This window comes from Saccopteryx bilineata, chromosome 6 (genome assembly GCF_036850765.1).
Source record: "Saccopteryx bilineata isolate mSacBil1 chromosome 6, mSacBil1_pri_phased_curated, whole genome shotgun sequence".
Lineage (NCBI taxonomy): Eukaryota > Metazoa > Chordata > Mammalia > Chiroptera > Emballonuridae > Saccopteryx > Saccopteryx bilineata.
The window spans coordinates 106,344,503-106,366,774 of record NC_089495.1 but is presented as its reverse complement, the minus strand read 5'-3'; the positions used below and the strand labels follow the sequence as shown (position 1 = coordinate 106,366,774).

The following is a 22,272-nucleotide window of genomic DNA, read 5'->3' as shown; positions in this document are numbered from 1 at the left end:
TCAACTTTTTTCTGAGTTTCTTCATCTCTTTAAAAGTATCAGAAGGAAAATAATGAACAGATATATTATCTTAGAAAGTATATATGAAATAGAGTATTTTAAAAATTATTTTATTTATTCATTTTAGAGAGGGGAGAGAGAATGGGGGGAGGAGCAGAAAGCATCAACTCCCATATGTGCCTTGACCAGTGAAGCCCAGGGTTTTGAATTGGCAACCTCAGCGTTCCAGGTCGACACTTGACCACTGCAGGTCAGGCTTAAAAACTTTTAAAATGAGGCATTATCACCTATGTTGATGATAGGTGGTTAGGTTACAGGATGATGGAGTTTAGGTGTTTGGGGAACCATTTTCTGTTTCCTGATGGAGACACCATATACATGGGATTGCCCTGCAGAGAATTTGTTCATGATAGTGAGAAAGTTATCTGTATTAGAAACCAATCCCTGGAAATCTCAAATATGATATATTTCCCATTTCTAATCCATGGAAAAAAATGAGATGATGTGCACCACAGTAATCAGTATCACATTCTTCTCAAGGCTGGACTCATGCTTAGTTGCTTCTGTGAATTAAAGCTCCTCCATCCACAAAATAGCTCTTCCCTAGACTTAATTTTATTGTGCCACCTGCATCTGTGGCAATTAGCTACTGAATTTAAAAAGTGATGGATGCCCAGACTGGGTCTGTGGGACAGAAATACTAATAGGGGATGAGTAAGAGGGTATGTTGCACTTTCTTGTGGAGGGCAGACCTGGGGTTAGATGGCAGTGCAGGACAGAAGGTTCTGGGGTCCTGGAGGGGGAGGAAGAAGGTATTAGAAAATAGATGAAGATACAGGAAAGATGAGGGGACAGAGATTTTCTTTTCCATGGTAAGTCTATCTAGGACTCATATTTCATATATGTAAAAAAAAAAAAAGATCTAATGAAATGCACAAAATCAAGTCATGGGGATAAAACTTCTAATTTTATTCTTTAATCTACTGATATTTACCTTCTTGAATACGGGTCCTCATATCTTCTATTGAATATATGAATACTATTGGGAAAATTGTTGTAAGCTCATTGCAAAAGTGGGGACCTTACATTTTCTGAAAGAGGCAGCAAATAATGAGTATATATGAATACAATAAGCATATCTCAAAAAAAGAATGATACAACCTTTATTTTCCATGGATTTTAAAGATACTTCTGCTACATAGTTTATGTACTTTTATGAGATAATAATTTTCCATTTGTATGAAGTTTAACCTTATACAATTTTAAGGTGATATGTTTGGTAGTGTATCTATAATCTTTAAAAAGTTTAGAGTTTTTGGAATGTACAGTGTATGAGGTAAAATCAAGATTACATTAAAAATTGTTTTCTCTTCTGCACTAATTTTGCAGTGAGGCTCAAATGGCAAGTACACTATTAAATGACATTTACTATCAAAAATAGGAGTTCATTTGCATTACTATGAAAAACATAAGCCACTGTAACCACCACTGTGGCACAGTTTACCATTTTAGACATTCAACTATTATAGAAATCTCTGGGCTACTACACTCAAACTCATTTGTATTGCCAAATGTGGCACTTTTAAGTAGTTTCTAGAAAACAACTGCAATCATTTGTTTTTGGGGAAGATATCAGTCTATACATAAGAGGTTAAATTTAAATAAAATGTAAACATACAGTATATTATAGTGACAGATCATTCTTACCACTTGGAAAGGCCAAGTTTATCCGTTTCTTTTTTGAACAAAAGTTAATGTTTTTTTCTACAGCATGGATCATTTGACATAAAACAATTACAACATATGCCCATTCTAATATAAGAGAAATTCTTCAGAGATCTTCAAAGTACAAAACATATGTCCTTTAAAACACAAGTGCTTAGTAATCACTGAAATGCTAACCTCAGCAACTAAAATTAGTGATTCACTATCCTAAAATTCAAATAATAAATTAAAATGGCTAGTTACAAGTGTTTTACAGATAACAGATATGATAAAACAAGAATTTTAGAAAGTTTCATTACAAACTGTATTATTACTGGCAGTCATTGACATCTAAGCAAGATGTACAATGTGATACTTGACAAAATACAATCTGATCATCCAATAACTCACAAATGCAGGCTCACAAACATTAATGAATTATGCAATTGCAAAGTGCTCTAATGCAACGTTAACCACATGCAATCAACAATTTAGAAGTATCCAAACAGACATTACATTAAACATTAGTTTTTTAATAAAGAAAGCAGCTTGAAGTTTACTGGTGCAAATTAATTTTGTCTTTAAATTTGGTGCCCCAAACAAAAAGGTTAGGTTTGATTATGAACTCTGATGGTGATGGCAGTAGTTGTGGGAGAAGCAGCGAAACTTGTAGGAGTTCTTCAAATCGGCCTATACCAGATAGATGAGTGTGTGTGTATTCCTACACTTTGTATGTTGTTTATATAAATGCCACATATGTACATGTATGTCCTTATACACATATAGTTCACAAAACCAAATCAAAAAGGTTTGAAATTCAGAGTTAATTATGATTACTTCAAAAAAGTTAACTATCTAAAAGCTCTCTGGTTATTTTCCATATTCTCAAGACCTGAAGACGTGCCTTTTGAGTACACATTAAATTATTTTAGGCCAAGTAAACTGTCAGTGCTTTCTGTAAGTGATTTGTCTATGAATTTATGACCATATAGTATAATAAGAACTCCACATCCATCAGACAAAGGCTTTTTTCCATGCATGTCCTTTCAAACAGTTCTGTTTGCTCTGCTCCTCCAGTTATTTATCATAATCTCACTTACCAAATAATTAAGACAAATGAGGAGGTAGAAATATAGCACTAGATTGCTTTCACAGCATCAGACTTACATTTTTATATAGCATGTTAGTGTGAATTTTAATCGTTCTGAATGATTCACTAGCTAATAACCTTTGAAACAGATCAGGTTGTCAGTGACACATGCTGACTGGTCAAAATATCAATTATATATTCTTGCCTCTTAGAAAATTTGTTTGACAAGAAGGCATGTCAAAAAGAAAAAAAAGAAAAATAGAAAAAAGAAAAAGCCCATCCAAACAAAAACCAAAAATTGCTATTTCTGTGGCTTGCATTCTAACAAGGTGCCAGCCTCTACCTAACAATACAAGCACTGAAAATGGCAAAAACGATGTAGTCTAGTCTCAATACCAGTGCTAAATGCCACTGTTTTTGTAAAAGCAATACAGAAATAATTTTAGTACATGACAAAATAAAATGTAATACAGTATTAAAAATAAAGTTGTATTTTCACTTGATTACAAAGTACTGAATGATAAAGGCAATCAAAATGGAAAAGAAAGCAAATAGCACAAGGATGACAGCTGCACACTGCTCGTCACTGAGTGCTCGCCGGGCCCTTGTGCTTTCCACAGTGTCCCTGTTGGTGCTGGCTGGCGGTTCAGTCCTCTGAGAGATGAAGAACACTGTTGTGCTGTAGGGGCCGACCAGGTCCTGATGCCCCGCAGGGTCTTGGCACTGGCGAATGGCACACACACGGAAACGATATTCACAGTTAAGTTGAAGGCTTGAATACCGGAATGAAGAGTCGGGACCCTTGTAAATCTGTTCATAGGTATTAGAAAAAGAGTTGTGTGTGGAGGCTGGGCAAAAAATGAGTGTTAAAATTAATTGGCTAGTTTTAAAATTATTTTTGACATGGAAGCTGGTGAAGGCCACTGATTTTTTATCTTTTAAATGATATTTAAAAAATACTTATCTACTAAAGAACTTACCTGTCTGCTGTATAAGTGCAGGAGAAATTTGAAAAGGTACAATGTAAGAGCTACCCTCACAGAGCTTGCAGAACAGTTAAGAAGTGAAGATGTGCTCCTAAAGTAGCTAGAGAACAAGCAAAATCAGACCATGGGCATTTCCCTGGTTTCCTCAAATGTAAGAAGTCAAACTTGTGAACTCATACATGAAAGGAGAAAGAGTGTCTAAATCCACTCCCCCATTACATCTCTGCAGAACTGGTCTCTGCATAGTTTCAAGTATCTGTTGAATGAAACAATGAATGAATGAATAAGGAGCTTTCTATAGGTGTTTATGGTAAGTCATTTAATAACCTTTGAAGAGATCACTTAGACTGGGGGTTCCCAAACTTTTTACACAGGGGGCCAGTTCACTGTCCCTCAGACCGTTGGAGGGCCGGACTATAAAAAAAAATTATGAACAAATCCCTATGCATACTGCACAAAGCTTATTTTAAAGTAAAAAAACAAAACGGGAACAAATACAATATTTAAAATAAAGAACAAGTAAATTTAAATCAACAAACTGACCAGTATTTCAATGAGAACTATGCTCCTCTCACTGACCACCAATGAAAGAGGTACCTCTTTCGGAAGTGGGGCAGGGGCCGGATAAATGGCCTCAGGGGGCCGCATGCAGCCCACGGGCCGTAGTTTGGGGACCCCTGACTTAAGACTAACAGAATTGGATCTTAATAGCCAAGTCCTCTGCCTATCCTTTAGGAGGGAAATAGCAAGAATGGAATTCTATGGATTTTCAGGAGTGTGTGTTAGTGATTAAGAAAATACAGAATGGGGGCAAAAGTAGGTTTACAGTTGTCCATATGGAAAATAATTCAAGAATAAACTGTGTTTTATGTACTCACAATTGTAACCTAATTTACTTTTTTGGGGGGCCTTGATCAGAAGGATGTGGGCCCTTGTAGAGCTACTTTTTCCTACCCTGTATGTATGAGAATGATCACCCCTGGGTCCAAGCTGTGTTCTACCACCTTCTACTCCATGGGATCTTATACCAATTATCTTAGTATAATGTACATATCAGTAGTTATCTTGTATGGTAATTATGATAATGAAATAAATGGCTACTTGTTAAAGCCTACAGCAAGTACTCAATATATGAAGCTATCATTTCCATTAATAAGTCCCCTCCCTGATTCTGTATGTAGGAAAAGCAAGGCTCACGGTGATCTTCCAGCTGTTCTCCCTGCTAGCTGGTGGCTATAAGTCAGATTAACCCAAACCTGGGCTAGCATTCTTTCAAACAATTTTAGATGCCTCAATTGTATCCGAGCTGTAAATCTAAATTTTTTACATATTGGTTTGCTCCCAAGGGAACCTAAGATCTGTCTCATTTTGTGTTTCCAGGATCCAGCATGTAATAGGTACTTAATAAAAGGCAACTAAATTAGTGAATTATTGACTATTTTTACTTCAAAATGTATTAGCAGTGGATGCTGAGAAGATATATAAAGAAACTCTTATTTAAGAAGGTAAGCCTAAGACAAGTCTTCAAGAAAATGGTGACCATACATTAGTTAGTTCTGAGGATGCAAATGAGCGTTTCAGGGAGTGAGAGCACAGACAGGGTTCATGTCTAGGCAATGGTAAAAGGACTAAATAAATTAGAAGCTTGTATTAAAATGTAGTGTGAAACAGCACATAAACTGAGGCCAACTTAGTAAAAGTAAAGAATAGTATGTATTGTATTTGTCTTATGGGCATAATATGGGTGGTTTTTATTTTTGTTTATAAATTTTTCTTTGCTTTCCATGTTTCCAAATAAGCATAGTAGTATGGTTAGAAAAAACTCAATGAATGGCATCTGACAAATGGCAAAGTGGTATATAAGAGATTTGACAGAAAGGAAGAATATGTTAATATATTAGTAGGAAATTTAAGTTTGATTCCCCAGGGCCACTTTAGGGGTGTGATATTTAAAAAGTGTTTAAGGAATCCTGATCATAAGGCTGAGGGAAGTGAGCAGGAACAGGGACTCTTGCTGTATAAAAACACAAGGTTATAAGGCCTTAGTATAGTTCTAGTTTTTATAGATCATTTTTAGAAATTAATTTTACTTAAATAAAAGTTAACATACTCCCAACCCCCTCCCCCCATTCTTCCAAGAGTTTAAGGCTTTGGCATGAAAATGGTGTTAGTGTTTATAACACTGATGATGTAAGGAAGACGGAGAAGAGAGATGGGAAGGAAGATGACATGAAATTTTCATTTGTGTTTTAGATGTTAGAAGGATATATAAACAGGGAGACATCTTATAGGTAACTTTAGATACAATACTGAAAAAACAAATGAACTTGCTAAAGCTAATTGAAAAAGGTTTTGGCCCTGTCTCAGTGGCTCAGTGATTACAACGTTGTTCTGGTTCATCAAGATCATGAGTTCAATCCCCAGTCAGCACACAAACAAGAGCAACCAATGAGTGCATAACTAAGTGGAACAACGAATTAATGCTTCTCTCCCCTGGCCCCCAAAATCAATGAAAAAATTAAAAAGGAGAAAAAAGAAAAAAAGAGGTTTATATACCCAAGTGAAACTATTTAAAATAAGCCTCAAACTTGAGATAAACTGGGTTAGGTATTAGAATAAAATATAAAAATAAAATAAATAATGCTATTTACGCCTCTCCATCCTTTTCATATTAACAAAGTCAAATTATTGTGACTTTAATAAACAGTAAAGGGCAAGTAAAAACTAATTCATAATTTTTGGCCTGTAGCTATTGCTCACAGATAGTATTACATACAATGAAAACAAAACAAAAATAAAACAGCTCCTTATTTGCTATCAACCAACTATCCATTTATAAGGAGAGTGTGGCAAATACCAATTAATGCAGGTTTAGTTAAGAGAATGGCAGGTAAGAGATTACTGGTTTTATTTTGCATTTCAATTAAGAAATGCAAACTAAATTTAAGCTTGTGAAGTTTGTGCATGTTTAGTTGGCCAAGAATTTTGAAATAGTATATCAAGTGCAACAGAATTTTACAGAAAAATCTTTTTTTTTTTTTTTTCATTTTTCTGAAGCTGGAAACAGGGAGACACAGTCAGACAGACTCCTGCATGCGCCCGACCGGGATTCACCCGGCACGCCCACCAGGGGCGATGCTCTGCCCACCAGGGGGCGATGCTCTGCCCATCCTGGGGGTCGCCATGTTGCGACCAGAGCCACTCTAGTGCCTGAGGCAGAGGCCACAGAGCCATCCCCAGCGCCCGGGCCATCTTTGCTCCAATGGAGCCCTGGCTGCGGGAGGGGAAGGGAGAGACAGAGAGGAAAGCGCGGCGGAGGGGTGGAGAAGCAAATGAGAGCCTCTCCTGTGTGCCCTGGCCGGGAATCGAACCCGGGTCCTCCGCACGCTAGGCCGACGCTCTACCGCTGAGCCAACCGGCCAGGGCCTACAGAAAAATCTTTAAAGAACGTTTAGAGCAGCGGTCGCGACCCACAGGTTGAGAACCGCTGGTTTAGAGTTTCACAAATTGGTACTGGTCTTTATTTTGGCTTTGTGAATATATCACATCATGGAGAAAGTAACAATTATAGAACTGGGGCCAATAAAAATAAAACCAGTATCTTATCTGCTTATATCTATCTTTACACCTATATTCTAAAAACTCATTTGGTTGGCTAGATTAATTTACCAAATACCTTAATACTAAAATTCAAAAGATTTCTGTTATCTTAATTTAAGGGTACATGTACATGATTACTATCAAAGATAACCACTTTAGAAGCTGTTATTATAGAGGAATAAATTGTAATTATTTTTATTTTTTGTGTACATTACATACCCACAAATCTGATTTTACATTGGCTAAATAACTAGGTAATATGCACTGTATACATTATTTATAGCAGTAACTATAAGACTGATTTCAGCAGTACATTACTTTTAGACTGAGTGTCCTTATTTAAACATCTCCTTAAGATTTATTACGTATTTGATTATAATTAAAAGTCATTATTCATTATGATATATAATTAGGCATATGCTGTCATATAACTTGGCATATAAGGTCACATGTGAGCCTTCTGTCATTTATGAATACACTATTGCAAATCATTACTTTGTAGTAATAAATGCATGAAAAGAACAGTAAAAACCCTCACAAACTGATCACAAATAACCACACAGCTCTTGTCTCTACCATTACACCCTTTCATTATTGCTGGGAAAGCTATAAGTGAACTTCGAGCTTTTAAAGCAGTTCTTAAATTTATTGTGCATGAGTTCTAGAACTTAGGAAAAAAAAAAAAAGAAGTGTGGGTACCACTCCCAGATACGTATTTAGGTTCATTAGGTCTGCAGGCTACTCTGAGGAGTGCTCTTTTGAGAATCTAAGTTCAGAAAGGAAGTAGTTGTATAGAATCCAACAGGCCTCTCTCCCAGTACCCATTCTCTGATGCTGCCGACAGTATCCGGATCTCAGGTGGGGTTTCAAACTCTCTCTTACCTGGGAGAAACTGGCCTGCCTCTTAACTCCAGAGGTGGGCCGTGGTTGGCTTTAGCCCTGGCATAGTCAGGGATGGCTTTGTAACTCAAAGTGCTCTCCCCACCTATCCAGCCCCCCCTCCCCCGAATGTGAATAAGGAAGAGTAAGTTCCGTATGGCGAAGGGCAGCCATTGAAGACTGTGAGAGAAACTATGTCCCTGTAGACTTAACTGAGTTTCTGGATCAACCAGTTCTGAAGCCTGACTACCTTCAGGAGAGGATACTTAATTGCTTATAAGCCAGTTTGAATTGGTTTTCTTGGTGTTTGCAACAAGATGAACTCTGACACAAGAACTGCCTTAGGTATAGAGATTCCTAGGTGGGGCTGATCTTCTTTGAAAGTGGCTCTATTGTCCCCAATATTTTCACTTCACCTCATTATACCACTTGAAATGGCATTTTGGTTAAAATACACTTGCTTTCAAAAATACATACACTTCTAAGATTAAAGAGCCAGCAGACACTTGACTTTTGGCATGAATTTTCTCAAGCAAATACTCTTTCTTTAATGCTAATAAGGTCAGCTATACTGTGTATATGGGAGTTATATGTGTGCAAGAGAGAGGCAAGAGTCAGAGGAGAGTATAATTTTAGACAATGGGGCCAAGTCTAAATGAGGTGCTGCACAGCAGGGCAGAGCCTCAAGAAGGCAGCAAGGGCTAGTCAAAATCTCTGACTGATCAAAGACCTATCATCAAAGGGAAGAATGCAAAAAAATCAATTTGTTTCTAAATCCCCAAACTTAGCAACATTATAGGTTAAACAGGGTTTTACAGGCTAACTTAGAAACTCAACCACCAATTTATAAATATGTATTTTCGCCCCATAAGACGCACCTGACCATAAGACACATCTAGGGTTTTAAGGAGGAAAATAAGAAAAAAATATTCTGAACCAAATGGTGTGTTAAAATATTTAATAAAATACCATATTTTTTGCTCTATAAGATGCACGGGCATTTTCCCCTCCACTTCTGGAGGAAAATAAGTGTGTCTTATGGAGCGAAAAATACAGTAATTGCCCTTCTTAAAAACAAACAGCTCTAGTTCCTGCTGCCATAGAATAAAGACCCACCTACACCTGGCCTCCTCCACTACACACTCCTTTCTTGAGCCTTATTCAAGTTATACTTGAGAACTCAGTTCTTCCTAAGCTTGCCAGTCCCCTAAAAGACTCATTTAAATGGCATCCCTTTTTGTAAGGTAGGTTTTATCTTCATTATGACCTTTTATTTGTTCAGCTATATATAATGTCATGTTTATAATAATTCTGCTTGCTTCCTAAATTTAATTCTAAACATCTTGAAATCAGAACAGTAACTTAATAATTTAGCTCCCCATCATTTTTTTCCATAATTCTTTATATGTAATATTTAAATACATGTGTGCTGAATATCAAGTAAATTTTAAATAAAATATAAAATTCTATGAATGAAATTGAACTCTTAAAAAAAGACTTTCAAACGTTTGAAATATAACTGGCTAACAAATTGTAAAAGTTTTATAAACATTTGAGAAATTTAAATTTAGATGAGCATACATAAGATGAAGTTCTACAGAAATTAGTATTTTAGGTTTTACAGTGTGTGAAAGTGATGACAGGGTTTAGCTTTTAAATTACAATTAGCATTGCTCTTCATGTAGTGATATTTGTTAAAATTCATACAGGACTCAAATGTAGGGTCCCTATTTCCTTTAAACATGTAATACAATTACATTTTCTTTAATATTAATTTGGCTTCCTCCTTGGAAGGAAGCCTGCTTATCTGTAAATTATATTAAAATCTAATTATCACATCAATTTGCAGATGGCTTAATAAGAAAAACAATCACATGCCAAATTTAATATGACTTTTTGGGGCCTTTTGTAATTTCAGTTAAGAAATTATACTTCTATACTTAATAAAATTTGAAAGAAAGATATGTCTATACTGGAAAATATTCTATTATTAATAGTTATAACAGAAGACTAAAATAAAGATGAATGATTGGTTTTCTAGTGGAAAAAAACAAATACAAGATGAAATACTAAAATCAAAACAACCCAGCTTAAAAGCCCTCAAGATCAAGAAGGCTGATAGCAAAAATGGAAAATCAGATAAAATAAATATAGAAATTAGGTTTTTGAGTTGCATAAAAACTTCTTTACCTTTGAAATTTGTTGGCCAGGAAGTTGATACCTTCTCTAGGCTTCTAGAATAACGGTGTCTATTGTCATATTTACAACACTGCATTATAATTATTACTGTTACTATTGTAAAAGCCTCCTTAATGGTCTCTCTCCTTCTGTCCTTGTTTCAATCTTGGCAAAATAATCTTGTGCCTGATCCTGTGACAATTCTGGTCAAAATCCTCTACTGCTCATTTTACATGGAGTGCAAGTCCAAGTATAGCCTATAGTGCCCCACATGCTATCCACACCACTCACACACCCCCTTCCATTAACTCTACCTGACTTCATCTACCATTCTTCCCCTTGCTCACAACTGCCCTAGCCACACTGCCTCCTTGTTATTTATTAAATTTAATCACATTCCTACCCCAGGGCCTTTACACCTATTGTTTCCTCTTCTTGGAACACACTTCTCCCCATATTTACTTCCTTTGGGTTTCTTGTGATCTGACTCCCTGTATAAAATAATACTAGCTGTCTCTCCCCCCAGTACTTCCTATTCCTTTTATTTTTCTCCACTGCAATTATCACTATTTAACATATGATAGTTTCATTGCTTATAGTATCTTTTTCTACTAGAAATGTGAGCTCCATAGAGGCAAGGACTTTTTATTCAGTGTTGTATCCTGAGTGCCTGATACCTTTTTCAAACAATACTTGTCAAATGAACAAATGATATGTTTAAGTGTAGTTCACATCCAAAAGATTTGAATCCTAAGGTCCTGTGTAGTTACTAATCTTAGAAACATTTTAAATACTGAACACATTTTTTTCAATTACATTTGACATAATTATATTAGTTTCAGATGTACAACATGGTGATTAGATATTTATATAACTTGTGATCACCCCAGTAAGTCTAGTACCCATCTGACACCACACACAGTTCTTACAGTATTACTGACTATACTCCCTTTGGTGTACTTTATATCTTTTGACTCTTTTTATAACTGCCAATTTGTACCTCCTAATCCTCTCACCTTTTTCATCCATAATCTGGCAACTATCAATTTGTTCTCTTTTTATCTATAAATTGAACGAATGTTTTTGAATTAGGAAGATAAAGAGAGCCAATCTTGCATTGAAAAAATTCATAAAATTGAGAATGGTAAAGAAAAATAATATTAATCTCCACAGATTATAAAAAAATAAAAATCTCCAATTATATATTGGCACATACCTGTTTGAATTCAGAATCTTTTCCCACCATAACTTGAAGACTGTAAATAACTGGATCTCCTTTCATTGGCTGTAAACATTCCCATGTAATTTCACAAGTGTGATCATTGACTTTCTCTATTTTGGGGGCTGCAGAGAATTAAAAAATAAATAAAATCTGCTCTACTTAATTTTTACTTGGAACATCAAACAGGTACTTGTTTTAATCAAAATCAACAAAACTTGAAAACTTTAAAATTTGGATAAATACACAAAGTACAATCTTGCTGTGGTCACTTTAAAATAACACTTCTGAAATTAATTTTAAAGATATATGCATATACAAATATGTATGCGTGTGTAAATTTCATTTAAAAAATTCAAGTCAGCATACAGAAACAGATCTATGTTCATGTCTCTGTCTCTTCCTCTCTCTCTAAAACCAATTTAAAAAAATTTAAAGAATTTGTTTTGCTTAACAATCTGACTTCTCTCCCTGAAATCCTAATAAATGAAATAACAATGACTCAAAACAACCAGAATTTGTGAATTTTTTCCTTTAAGTAACAATAACAAAAACAGCTACTGACCTTGTTAGAAACCAGCCTATCCAACTTAGTATTTTTTTGTTAGATTATTAAAAAGATCAGTGACAAAAACCACTACTTGTTTGAATATCAAAACGCCAGATAAAATAGCTTTTATCATTGAGTGAAACTACCAGTAGGTAGGCTTATCTATCAAATTTCTTTCTTACAAATATTGGACTTATACTGCATAATACATTTTAGTTACAGTACATAAAGCACTTGGTGAAAATGCATTTAAAAATAATTTCTTATTAAAGAAAACTGGAGGCTGTATAACTTACCTTTCAAAGCAGCTGGGACAGATTTTGGAGTAGTGAAAATATACTCTTGGGACAGAGGCCCTTCCCCTGCTTCGTTACAAGCTTGAATACAGAATTTATAGGGTGTTGATTCATTAAGCCTCTGTACTTTGTATGTATGACATGGACCTCTGTACAGGGACACAAACCTAAAATGGAAATGGTTTATTAAAAATAATCCTTGGCCTGACTTTGGTGGCACAGTGGATCAAGTGTCAACCTGGAACACTGAAGTCGCCAGTTCAAAACCCTGGGCTTGCCTGGTCAAGGCACATATGGTAGTTGATGCTTCCTGCCCCCCCCCCTCCCCCCGTCTAAAATGAATAAATAAAGTCTTAACAATAAAAAAAAACCCTTCACTACCTTATATTTAAAAACTACTAAAAAAATACAGTTGGGATATTATTTAGGAATAATAGCTTACTCCTAGAATTTAATGTCAGGATTGGTTTGTCACTCCAAATCATGTATGTTTTTTCATCAGATGTTGAAAATCACAGAACTGGTAAATTTCCCAATTACATGGTTTTCTGAAACATTATTGCTAAATTTCATATCCAAACATGGTAACTATTTCTTTTTGAGCTTCTGACTGTTGTGTTTTAATATACACATTTAAAAAGTTACTCAGAACACCACAATTTTCATTATAAATTATTCCTGCCTGGACTCAAACATATAATTTGTCACATAAAAAAGATAACTCTCAATTCCCAGGCATAATTTTAGCTGATTTGGTGATGTTTTCTAGAGCTTCACATAGCAGTATGAGAGAATATATTATTTCCCATAAATTATCCACTCAAACTGCCTGATGAGAAGTTTAACATTGTACATGTTACCTATAAGTTCAATGTTCCCCAGTATTTTTGATTGGTATTTAATGAATGCGCATATAGTTCTATTAGTCTGAAAACTATAGTCAGGTTAAAAATGAAAGAATTAAAAATAATTCTTATGCGATCCTCTCTGGGTAGCTCATTGTTAGAGCGTCACCCCCATACGCCAAGGTTGCAGGTTTGATCCCCAGTCAGGGCACACACAAGAATCAACCAATGAATGTATATATAAGTGGGACAACAAATCAATGTTTCTCTCTCTCAAATCAATAAAACAAAATAAAAAAAAAATCTTACATGAATTCTATTTTAAAATTTATATATTTAAAACCCAAGAAACTGAAGAAGCAATTAAAAACCCCTACCTTCCATTCTTATCCTCCATCTGCAGGTGGTACTGGATAGAATCTGTTGACAGTATCTTTGGGGTTCCTTCTCCCCATTTCAGCTTAAGGTTTTGGTGGCTGAAGGCAACACATTCCAGACGAGGTGGATCAGGAGGGAGGGGCTTTGTTTTTAATTTTATCATGTGGCTGAAAGGACCAGCCCCAAGGCTATTCAAGGCTTGAATTCGTATTCTAAGTGCCACATTAAAAGAAAAAAAGTTTAGTTTATGATTATTCTATTTAAGGTGTCACTCTAGTCTACGTAAAAACTGACATAGTTTTTATAATGTACCTGTATGTTGTATCTGGTTGCAAATTGTCTATAATATAGCTTGTAACCTTTCCTACTGTCAAAGGCTGTTTATCTCCAAAGTCTATGCTGTAGGCAAGGATTTCTGAACCATGGTCACGAGGCTTTTCCCAGCTTATTGAAAGGCATGTAGAAGGTGAATAATTGGGATTTTCTATATCATCATCACTTATTTCTCGAAGACAAGTTACCATAGCAGGAACTGATGGTGGAGTCACACAGGCTACTACGTCACTGAAAGGGCCTGCACCCACAATACTCAGAGCCTGCAAAATAACAGAGCTCATAGTTAACAACCACATGACCATAAAAGTGCTCACAAAACCCTGGACAGAGTAAGTGACAGGCTCTGATCATCTTTACCTGGACTCTGCAATAGTAGGTAGTTGCTGGTGAAAGTCCTTTTACTTCATAACTGAGACCGGGACCACAGTAACATATCTGCATACTTCCTTCAACTCCTCCCCACTCCAATCGATATTCAGTGACATCAGTTCCATTACTCAAAGGGACCTTTAAATTAAGAAAAATGATACAGGTCTTAAGTTCTTTACCCAAAAATATAAAAAATGACTGTTTTTGAATTTCTTTAAAATTTTTAAGCAGGCCTGATGAGGCGTTGGTGCAGTGGTTAGAGCATTGGTCTGGGACGCTGAGGACCCAGGTTCAAAACCCTGAGGTGGTTGGCCTGAACACAGGCTCATCTGGCTTGAGTGTGTGGGATCACAGTCATGACTCCATGGTTGCTGGCTTAAGCCCAAAGGTTGCCGGCTTGAAGCCCAAGGTCACAGGATTGAGCAAGGGGTTTACTCACTCTACTGGAGGCCCCGGTCAGGCACATATGAGAAAGCAATCAATAAACAACTATGATGTCGCAATTAGGAGTTGGTGTTTCTCATCTCTCTCCCTTCCTGTCTGTCCTTGTCTATCCCTCTCTCTCTCACTAAAAAAAATCTTTTTAAAGCAGAATTAAGACTATTCAATATTACATTTTTATTTAATAAGGGCACTTGAATTTAAGACTGGTCAAAAATATATAAACTTTTTTCTTTTTTAAAAAAGATTTTATTTATTCATTTTACAGCGGAGAGAGAGAGAGAGAGAGAGAGAGAGAGAAGGGGGGGGGGGAAAGGAAGCAACAACTCCCATATATGCCTTGACCAGGCAAGCCCAGGATTTTGAACCAGAGACCTCAGCGTTCCAGGTTGTCTTTTCTTTTTTTCTTTCTTTTTTCTTTTTTTTGAGAGAGAGAGAGAGAGAGAGAGAGAGACAGAGACAGACAGACAGGAACAAAGAGAGATGAGAAGCATCAACTCATAGTTGCAGCACCTTAATTGTTCATTGATTGCTTTCTCATATGTGCGTTGCCTGGGGAGCTCCAGCTGAGCCAGTAACCCCTTGCTCAAGCCAGCAACCTTTGGACTCAAACCAGCGACCATGGGGTCATGTTTATGACCCCACACTCAAGCCAGTGACCTTGGGGTCATGTTTATGATCCCAAGCTCAAGCCAGTGACCTCAGAGTTTTGAACCTGGGTCCTCAGCATCCCAGACTGATGCTCTATCCACTGTGCCGCTGCCTGGTCAGGCTAACTTTGTTTTCAATTAGAAATAAAAATATGACTGAATTGCTTTAGAAAGAGTACTTTAAGATAAACATACTTCTAAGTAATCCTATTAAGTAATACAAAATGGTAAATCATACAAGAATATTCTCTTTGTTAAATTTCAAAGGAAACTGAAAATGTAATTATCATTACTGATTATAATTATACACAAAAATACACTGGAGATAATAAATATGAGAAATAGTATTATACTAATTCTTACGAATGTTTCTTCTGAACATTAAGCTAGCCAGTGGCTAAATATCTCAGTACTGAGACAAAACATTTGATAAAACATAAAGCACATCATGAACAAGAATCTACATACTTGTAATGCAAATATAGCTTATTGAAATGCTTCAAAGAGAAGAACTCACTTTTTATCATGTGAATTCAATTAGACTTACTCTTTGTATAAAGATAGGATACGAACAGTATCTTTATTATTTTATATCAGGGATCCGGAACCTTTTTGGCTGAGAGAGCCATGAATGCCACATATTCTAAAATGTAAAATGTGATTCCGTGAGAGCCATACAATGGACCCATGTATACCTTATGCATTATCCAATAAAAATTTGGTGTTGTCCTGAAGGACAGCTGTGATTGGCTCCAGCCACCCACAACCATGAACATGAGCAGTAGGAAATGAAAGGATTGTAATACATGAGAATGTTTAATATTTTTAACATTATTTTTTTTATTAAAGATTTGTCTGTGAGCCAGATGCAGCCATCAAAAGAGCCACATCTGGCTCGCGAGCCATAGGTTCCCGACCCCCGTTTTATATAAACTATTCTAACTTGCTTAAGAAAGTAAATAGAAAATTACAAGTACAATACCTCCCAATTCACTTGGGCACAAGTTGCAGATCTGCAGGTAACTTGAGGGGGCTTGCACTGATCTGGTGGTCCAGGAGCTGTAGTAATATCACATTTTTCTGAAAATGGTCCAAACTAGAAAAACAAATATAACCAGCATTTTCATTTTACACCTACTGACTGCATAGCTCTCCATAAAAATTCACAAATAACTAAGTGTATAATTCCTCTCCTTTAAAACTAACTGGTCATAATATAATTCTAAAAGCATTCATAGAAAGTACAGATTTAATGATCTTGAACTTCCCTTACTCCTTCATGAACTGTTTTTTCTGAGAAGGGCAGGGAATTAGGAAATTAGGTAGGTAGAATCAGGCCAAAGAAATAATGTGAGGGAGTAAAGAAATGGATACCAATTAAAAGCATGAGATGGTAGGCATAAATTCTATCTTAAAATTTACAATAATTTCAGAAGGGTCTAAAAGGTATGTTCCTTGGAAATACAGAAAGCAAGTGTTTACTTAAGATGATTTAGACAAATTATTACAAACCTGAAAATACAGATTAAAGATACTAGTATCAAAAACACTATCCCATATACTATACTTGGGCTGACAAGATGAGTTATGTATGAACTGCCAACAAAATATATAAATTTGACATGTAAGAAATTTAGAAATAAGGTTACAGATATAAATGCTGAATTCATCTGGAGAACATAAAATGTAGTATAGTTTACTAAAACCCCCAATAATGGGAAGGAAAGCTTAGTTTAATTTTGTAAAATTTTAATCATAAACTAGTTCAAAGAAAGTGTTACTCAGTTCAGAAATTACTGCTGTGACCTTAGAGAACCTGCTTCCATGCAGAGGTGAGAGGCTGTCATAGTTGAGTGGGAAGGGCTTCGGCTCTGGGTCTGAAAAACCTAAGTCGAAGGCCTGTCTCTATCACTTCTGTTTGTGTGACCATGAAAAATAGTCTAGTTTCTCTGGACCCCAACCTCCTTGGTTGTAAATGGAAATATCACCCATTTTGTCTATTTTATGGAGTTGTACAGCTATTTAGATAATATTTTTAAAAATCCACATAAAACCAGAAGTGCTTAAAATGTAGTTTTTATGCAAAAAAAAAAAAAAGAATTACAATTATTTGCCAATGGAAAGTAAATGCTACATATAACCAGCCTCAAAAAAACAAATACTTCATCTTATACTCTTATTTCCACTCTTTGATTTATTAAGCTCTATTAGCATCACCTGAACGGCAAATTTTTGACCAGCTCAAGTGTCACAAACTATAAATGGGATTTAAAAATACAGAGGTTCTATAAAATAAGTTATGTTATATACTGACCTCTCTCTCTTATTTATCATATAGGCTTAAAATGATAAATTGCAAAATATGGAGTTACAAATAAGGGGTGTAATTATATGTTATATGAAACACCACTGTGAATGTAATTCAGTCACCATGGTCTTCCTACCCCCATTTTGTTAGCTGCATGCAGTCTGAAGCTGTAAGTCTTTCCAGGAAGCAGGCTGCTCACTGTACATTCTACTTCAGAACCTTGGTAAACTTCTCTGGGTTCATCTTTTTCTACTGGAGACATTTCCACACGATAGCAAGAAATAGGAGCTCCACCATCTACCGAAGGGGGTCCTAAAAGTGGAAAGATTTATGCAACTTAAAAAGGGGAGTATATTTAGTACTAATTCAATTATAATTTATTACCAAAATGGAAATTACCCCATCGTAATTGTATTTCTTTTGCTTTGGGTCTACCCTGTAATCTGGGAGGAAGGCATGGGCCAGGAGGCACCGCTGGAGTCTGCACAAGTAAAGTTTCAGATACCTGCCAAAACAAAAGCAAAAACAAAACAAAAACGCCCCAAGCTAAAGAATTATATTGCTTTTGTTAAAGAAAAATAACATAAACACAAAGATTACAACAAATATGAAACTTTACTTAACTATCAAATGAAAATAAAGTTTTGAATAAAATCAAAACCCAGTTAAATAATTAAAACTCAAATTTTATATAGACAAATAAAATAAAGACACTATGAGTACCATAAGCAAAGTAGGTTACCAAAAAAACAAAACAAAAACAAAATAAAAACTCTTCGTTTTCGCCTGACCTGTGGTGGCACAGTGGATAGAGTGCTGGCCTGAAATACTGAGGCCACCAGTTCAAAACCCTGAGCTTGCCGGGTCAAGGCACAAATAAGAAGCTATGACTACGAGTTGATGCTTCCCACTTTCCTACCACCTTTTCTCTCTCTCTAAAAAAAATCAATAAATAAAATGTAAAAAAACCAACTCTTCTTTTCATAAAGACCAAAAGAACCCTACCAATACAACTTAACTGATATCATTTCTTTTTAAAATTGATTTTTAGAGAGAGAGAGAGAGAGAGAGAGAGAGAGAAAGAGGTGAGATGTGGGAAGTATCAACACGGAGTAGTGGCTTCCTGTATGTGCCTTGACGGGGCAAGCCCAGGGTTTCAAACTGGTGACCTCAGCATTCCAGGTTGACATTTCTGGATATCATTTTTGACCCTGTCAAAATGGATCCATAAATCTCTTCCTAAGGAGGAATGTTTTAACATCATTCTGTAAATGCTACTTGCTATGTTTAGACTATTTTGGCTACTTTACTGTTCACTGTATTTTTAACCTAAGCACTGATTGATTGATTTAAAACAACTCTTTTTTTCCTGTCCAACTAAAATTAATTAAAATTAAGAATTCATTCATGAATTACAATTAATTAAAAAATCAAGTAAGTTTTTCCAAGTTAGTATTTGGTATTACTTTCAGCTTCTCTGCAATTAAAAAAAAATTTTTTTTTTAAAGATTTCTTTTTTTTTTTTTAATTTTTTTAAAATTCATTTTAGGAAAGAGAGAAAGGGAGAGAGAGAGAGACAGAGAGGGGGAGAGAGAGGAGAGAGAGAGACAGAGAGAGACAGAGAGAGAGGAGAGAGAGACAGAGAGAGGAGGTGGGGAGGAGCTGGAAGCATCAACTCCCATATGTGCCTTGACCAGGCAAGCCCAGGGTTTCGAACCGGCGACCTCAGCATTTCCAGGTCGATGTTTTATCCACTGTGCCACCACAGGTCAAAAATTTTTTTTTAATTGAGTGATTAATTGAGAGACTCAGGAAGGGAGAGAAAGGGAGTGGGGAGAGAGGGAGAAGGAAAGGGGGAAAGTGGGAAAGGAGGAAAGGGGGAGAGGAGAGGAGGGGAGAAGGGGAGAAGGAGAGAAGGGGGAGAGAGGAGGGGAGAGAGAGAAAGAGGGAGAGGGTGAGGGAGAGGGGGAGGGGGAAGGGGAGGAGGAGGGAGGAAGGTAGGGAAGGAGGAAGGGAGAGAGAAGCATCAACTCACTGTTCCATTTAGTTGTGCATTCACTGGTTGCTTCCCATATGTGCCCTGACTGGGGATTGAACTCACAACCTTGGTGTTTCAGGAAGATGCTCTGACTAAGCTAACTGGCCAGGGCTATCTCTGCAATTTTTTTTTAAAAATGTCTTTTTGTTTTATTTTAAAAGATATTTTCTTTAAAATACTGACACAAACCCAGTGCCATATTCCTTACCCACATTGTATTAAGGTTACACTTAACTTTCTTTCCAAACATTAAATATATGGTCATCACCTTATTCAAAGACGTATCTTATATAAGAATGCTATAATGCTATATTAGAAATATAGCTTTTCTGGATAGGATTGTAGGAAAGGTTTGCTTTTTTAAAAATCCAGTAGATTTTCTCATTAGATAAAATGAGGCAATTGAATCTCAAGCCTGCTGGGTAGAACTGGTACTCAAGTTTCACAATACTTGCATTTTTAACAAAAAGCTTGTAATTCATTTTTTAAAAGTCCTTTTATTGCACTAAATTCTGTTTGACAAATAATAACAATTATAAATACTCCAAGAAACCATTCTTGGTTAAATTCATTAAAATAAACCAACACTCCCACTAAAAAACATACTTCTCCAGAACATTACATATTTCTCATACATAGTCAATGGGACATTTTAAATTCATCTTGGTTAATGGGTCTCTAATAATAAATGCAATTACCAACTTTTCTGAAATAAGTAAATATTAGAATCTACATTTAAATAGTAAATGATATTTTGTGGTTTGTCTTGATACACCATCAGTTTAGTTATTTTATTTCTATTTGTTAGGTATGGTTATTAAGCGACATCCTAAAATTTATCTTTATAAAATTTTCTGCAATGTTTTCATATATTTGTTTTTTCCAAAGCTAAACACCAAGCAGAAAATAGATATTCACTGAATATAGACTATGAGCTAAGCATTATTACTAGAATATTCTGGTGACTATAAAATTAACAACCTGGACCACAGAAATTACTTTTATACATGTGTAAATGCATTTTATAATTGAAATGGCATCTGGTGATCTCATTTCATTTGACCAAAGTTGAAAAAAAAAATCTCTTTGTAAGTATTACCGCACTCTGTCCTCCATCACTGATGCAATAAACTCGTAAACGATAGAAACAGCCTGGAATCAGTCGATCACAAAGATGTTCCCTAGTAGCTCCACTGTATATCATATCCCATTTGTTTCCTGTAAGGGGAAGAATTATGTTCAATCAGCTCTAAGGTAATGTTTAACGTTTTGGTATCATGGACACGGCAGGTATCCTAGCTTCACTAAATAAGTGTTTATGCAATTTGTCAGAAACAATTTAAGCTTGTTTCAAGTTTCCTGGAAATGATCTAATTTTCTTTATCTGTGTAGCTTCCTAGACAAATTTGCATGACTTTGTTGAAGGGAAATAGCTCTGTAACTCTGTAGAGACTTTGGCTTAGATTGATAATTTGCTTTTAATTAAGCATTTTAAATGTGTTTACTGGTCCAGTAATAACATTATAATACAAAAAGAGTAGAAAAAACCAATACCATAGGAAATTTAGTCTTAATTAAAAGACATCCTTATTTTTTGCAGGCAATAAATCAGTTCACAGAAATAAAGATTGTTAAATGTGTCATTCAAGAATAAAGTTCACTAGGCATAAAATTTATTATTAAAACTAGTATAATGTAAATTAAATAAATTTTGGAAGATAAATTTTCTGATACATTTCAGTATAAATCTAACAGAAGAAGCCCTGGCCAGTTGGTTCAGTGGTAAGAGTGTTGGGCCAGTGTGTGGAAGTCCCACGTTCGATTCCCAGTCAGGAATCGAACACAGAAGTGCCCATCTGCGTCTCTACCCTTCCCCTTCTCCTTTCTCTCTCTCTCTTTTTCCCCCTACCACAGCCAAGGCTCCACTGGAGCAAAGTTGGCCTGGTGCTGAGGATGGCTCCATGGCCTCCACCTTAGGCACTAGAATGGCTCCGGTTGCAACGGAACAGCAGCCCAGATGGGCAGAGCATCGCCCCTTAGTGGACATGCTGAGTGGATCCCAGTCGGGCGCATGCAGGAGTTTGTCTCTCTGCCTCCCCACTTCTCACTTCAGAAAAATACCAAAAAAAAAAAAAAAAATCTAACAGAAGAAACTAATTTCAGAAGACTTTAGGTATACTAAACCTGAGCAATGCAAATAAACAAGAAAAAAATAAGAAAATGTAAATGTGATAATATAGGTGTACAGCAGTCTTACATTTGATCTATTATACTTCTGAAAATTATAGCTTAAGGTAGGTTATTACAGGCAAAATCCTAACTGCTTCAAAGAAAAAATTCAAGAGGAAAGAAAAAGGATCACATAAAATATAAAGTCATGAAGAGCAGAGGCAGACTGTATTATT

At 35.8% G+C, this 22,272-nt stretch overlaps 1 protein-coding gene across 4 annotated transcripts in view; it reads right to left on the bottom strand.

Moving 5' to 3' along the window:
• Positions 1 to 1,147: 1,147 nt before the first annotated feature.
• Positions 1,148 to 22,272, bottom strand: part of FNDC3A (fibronectin type III domain containing 3A) — a 157,151-nt gene continuing 136,026 nt past the window's right edge. For all 4 annotated transcript variants that reach the window (XM_066234376.1, XM_066234379.1, XM_066234378.1 and 1 more), the window contains 10 exons: positions 20,967 to 21,085; positions 18,229 to 18,334; positions 17,966 to 18,141; positions 16,504 to 16,617; positions 14,419 to 14,568; positions 14,038 to 14,321; positions 13,725 to 13,937; positions 12,503 to 12,669; positions 11,654 to 11,781; positions 1,148 to 3,604 (listed from right to left, as the gene is read on the bottom strand). In XM_066234376.1, coding sequence (XP_066090473.1) covers positions 3,290 to 3,604; positions 11,654 to 11,781; positions 12,503 to 12,669; positions 13,725 to 13,937; positions 14,038 to 14,321; positions 14,419 to 14,568; positions 16,504 to 16,617; positions 17,966 to 18,141; positions 18,229 to 18,334; positions 20,967 to 21,085 — 1,772 coding nt within the window. In that variant the 3' untranslated portion in view covers positions 1,148 to 3,289. The remainder of the gene's footprint in view (positions 3,605 to 11,653; positions 11,782 to 12,502; positions 12,670 to 13,724; positions 13,938 to 14,037; positions 14,322 to 14,418; positions 14,569 to 16,503; positions 16,618 to 17,965; positions 18,142 to 18,228; positions 18,335 to 20,966; positions 21,086 to 22,272) is intronic.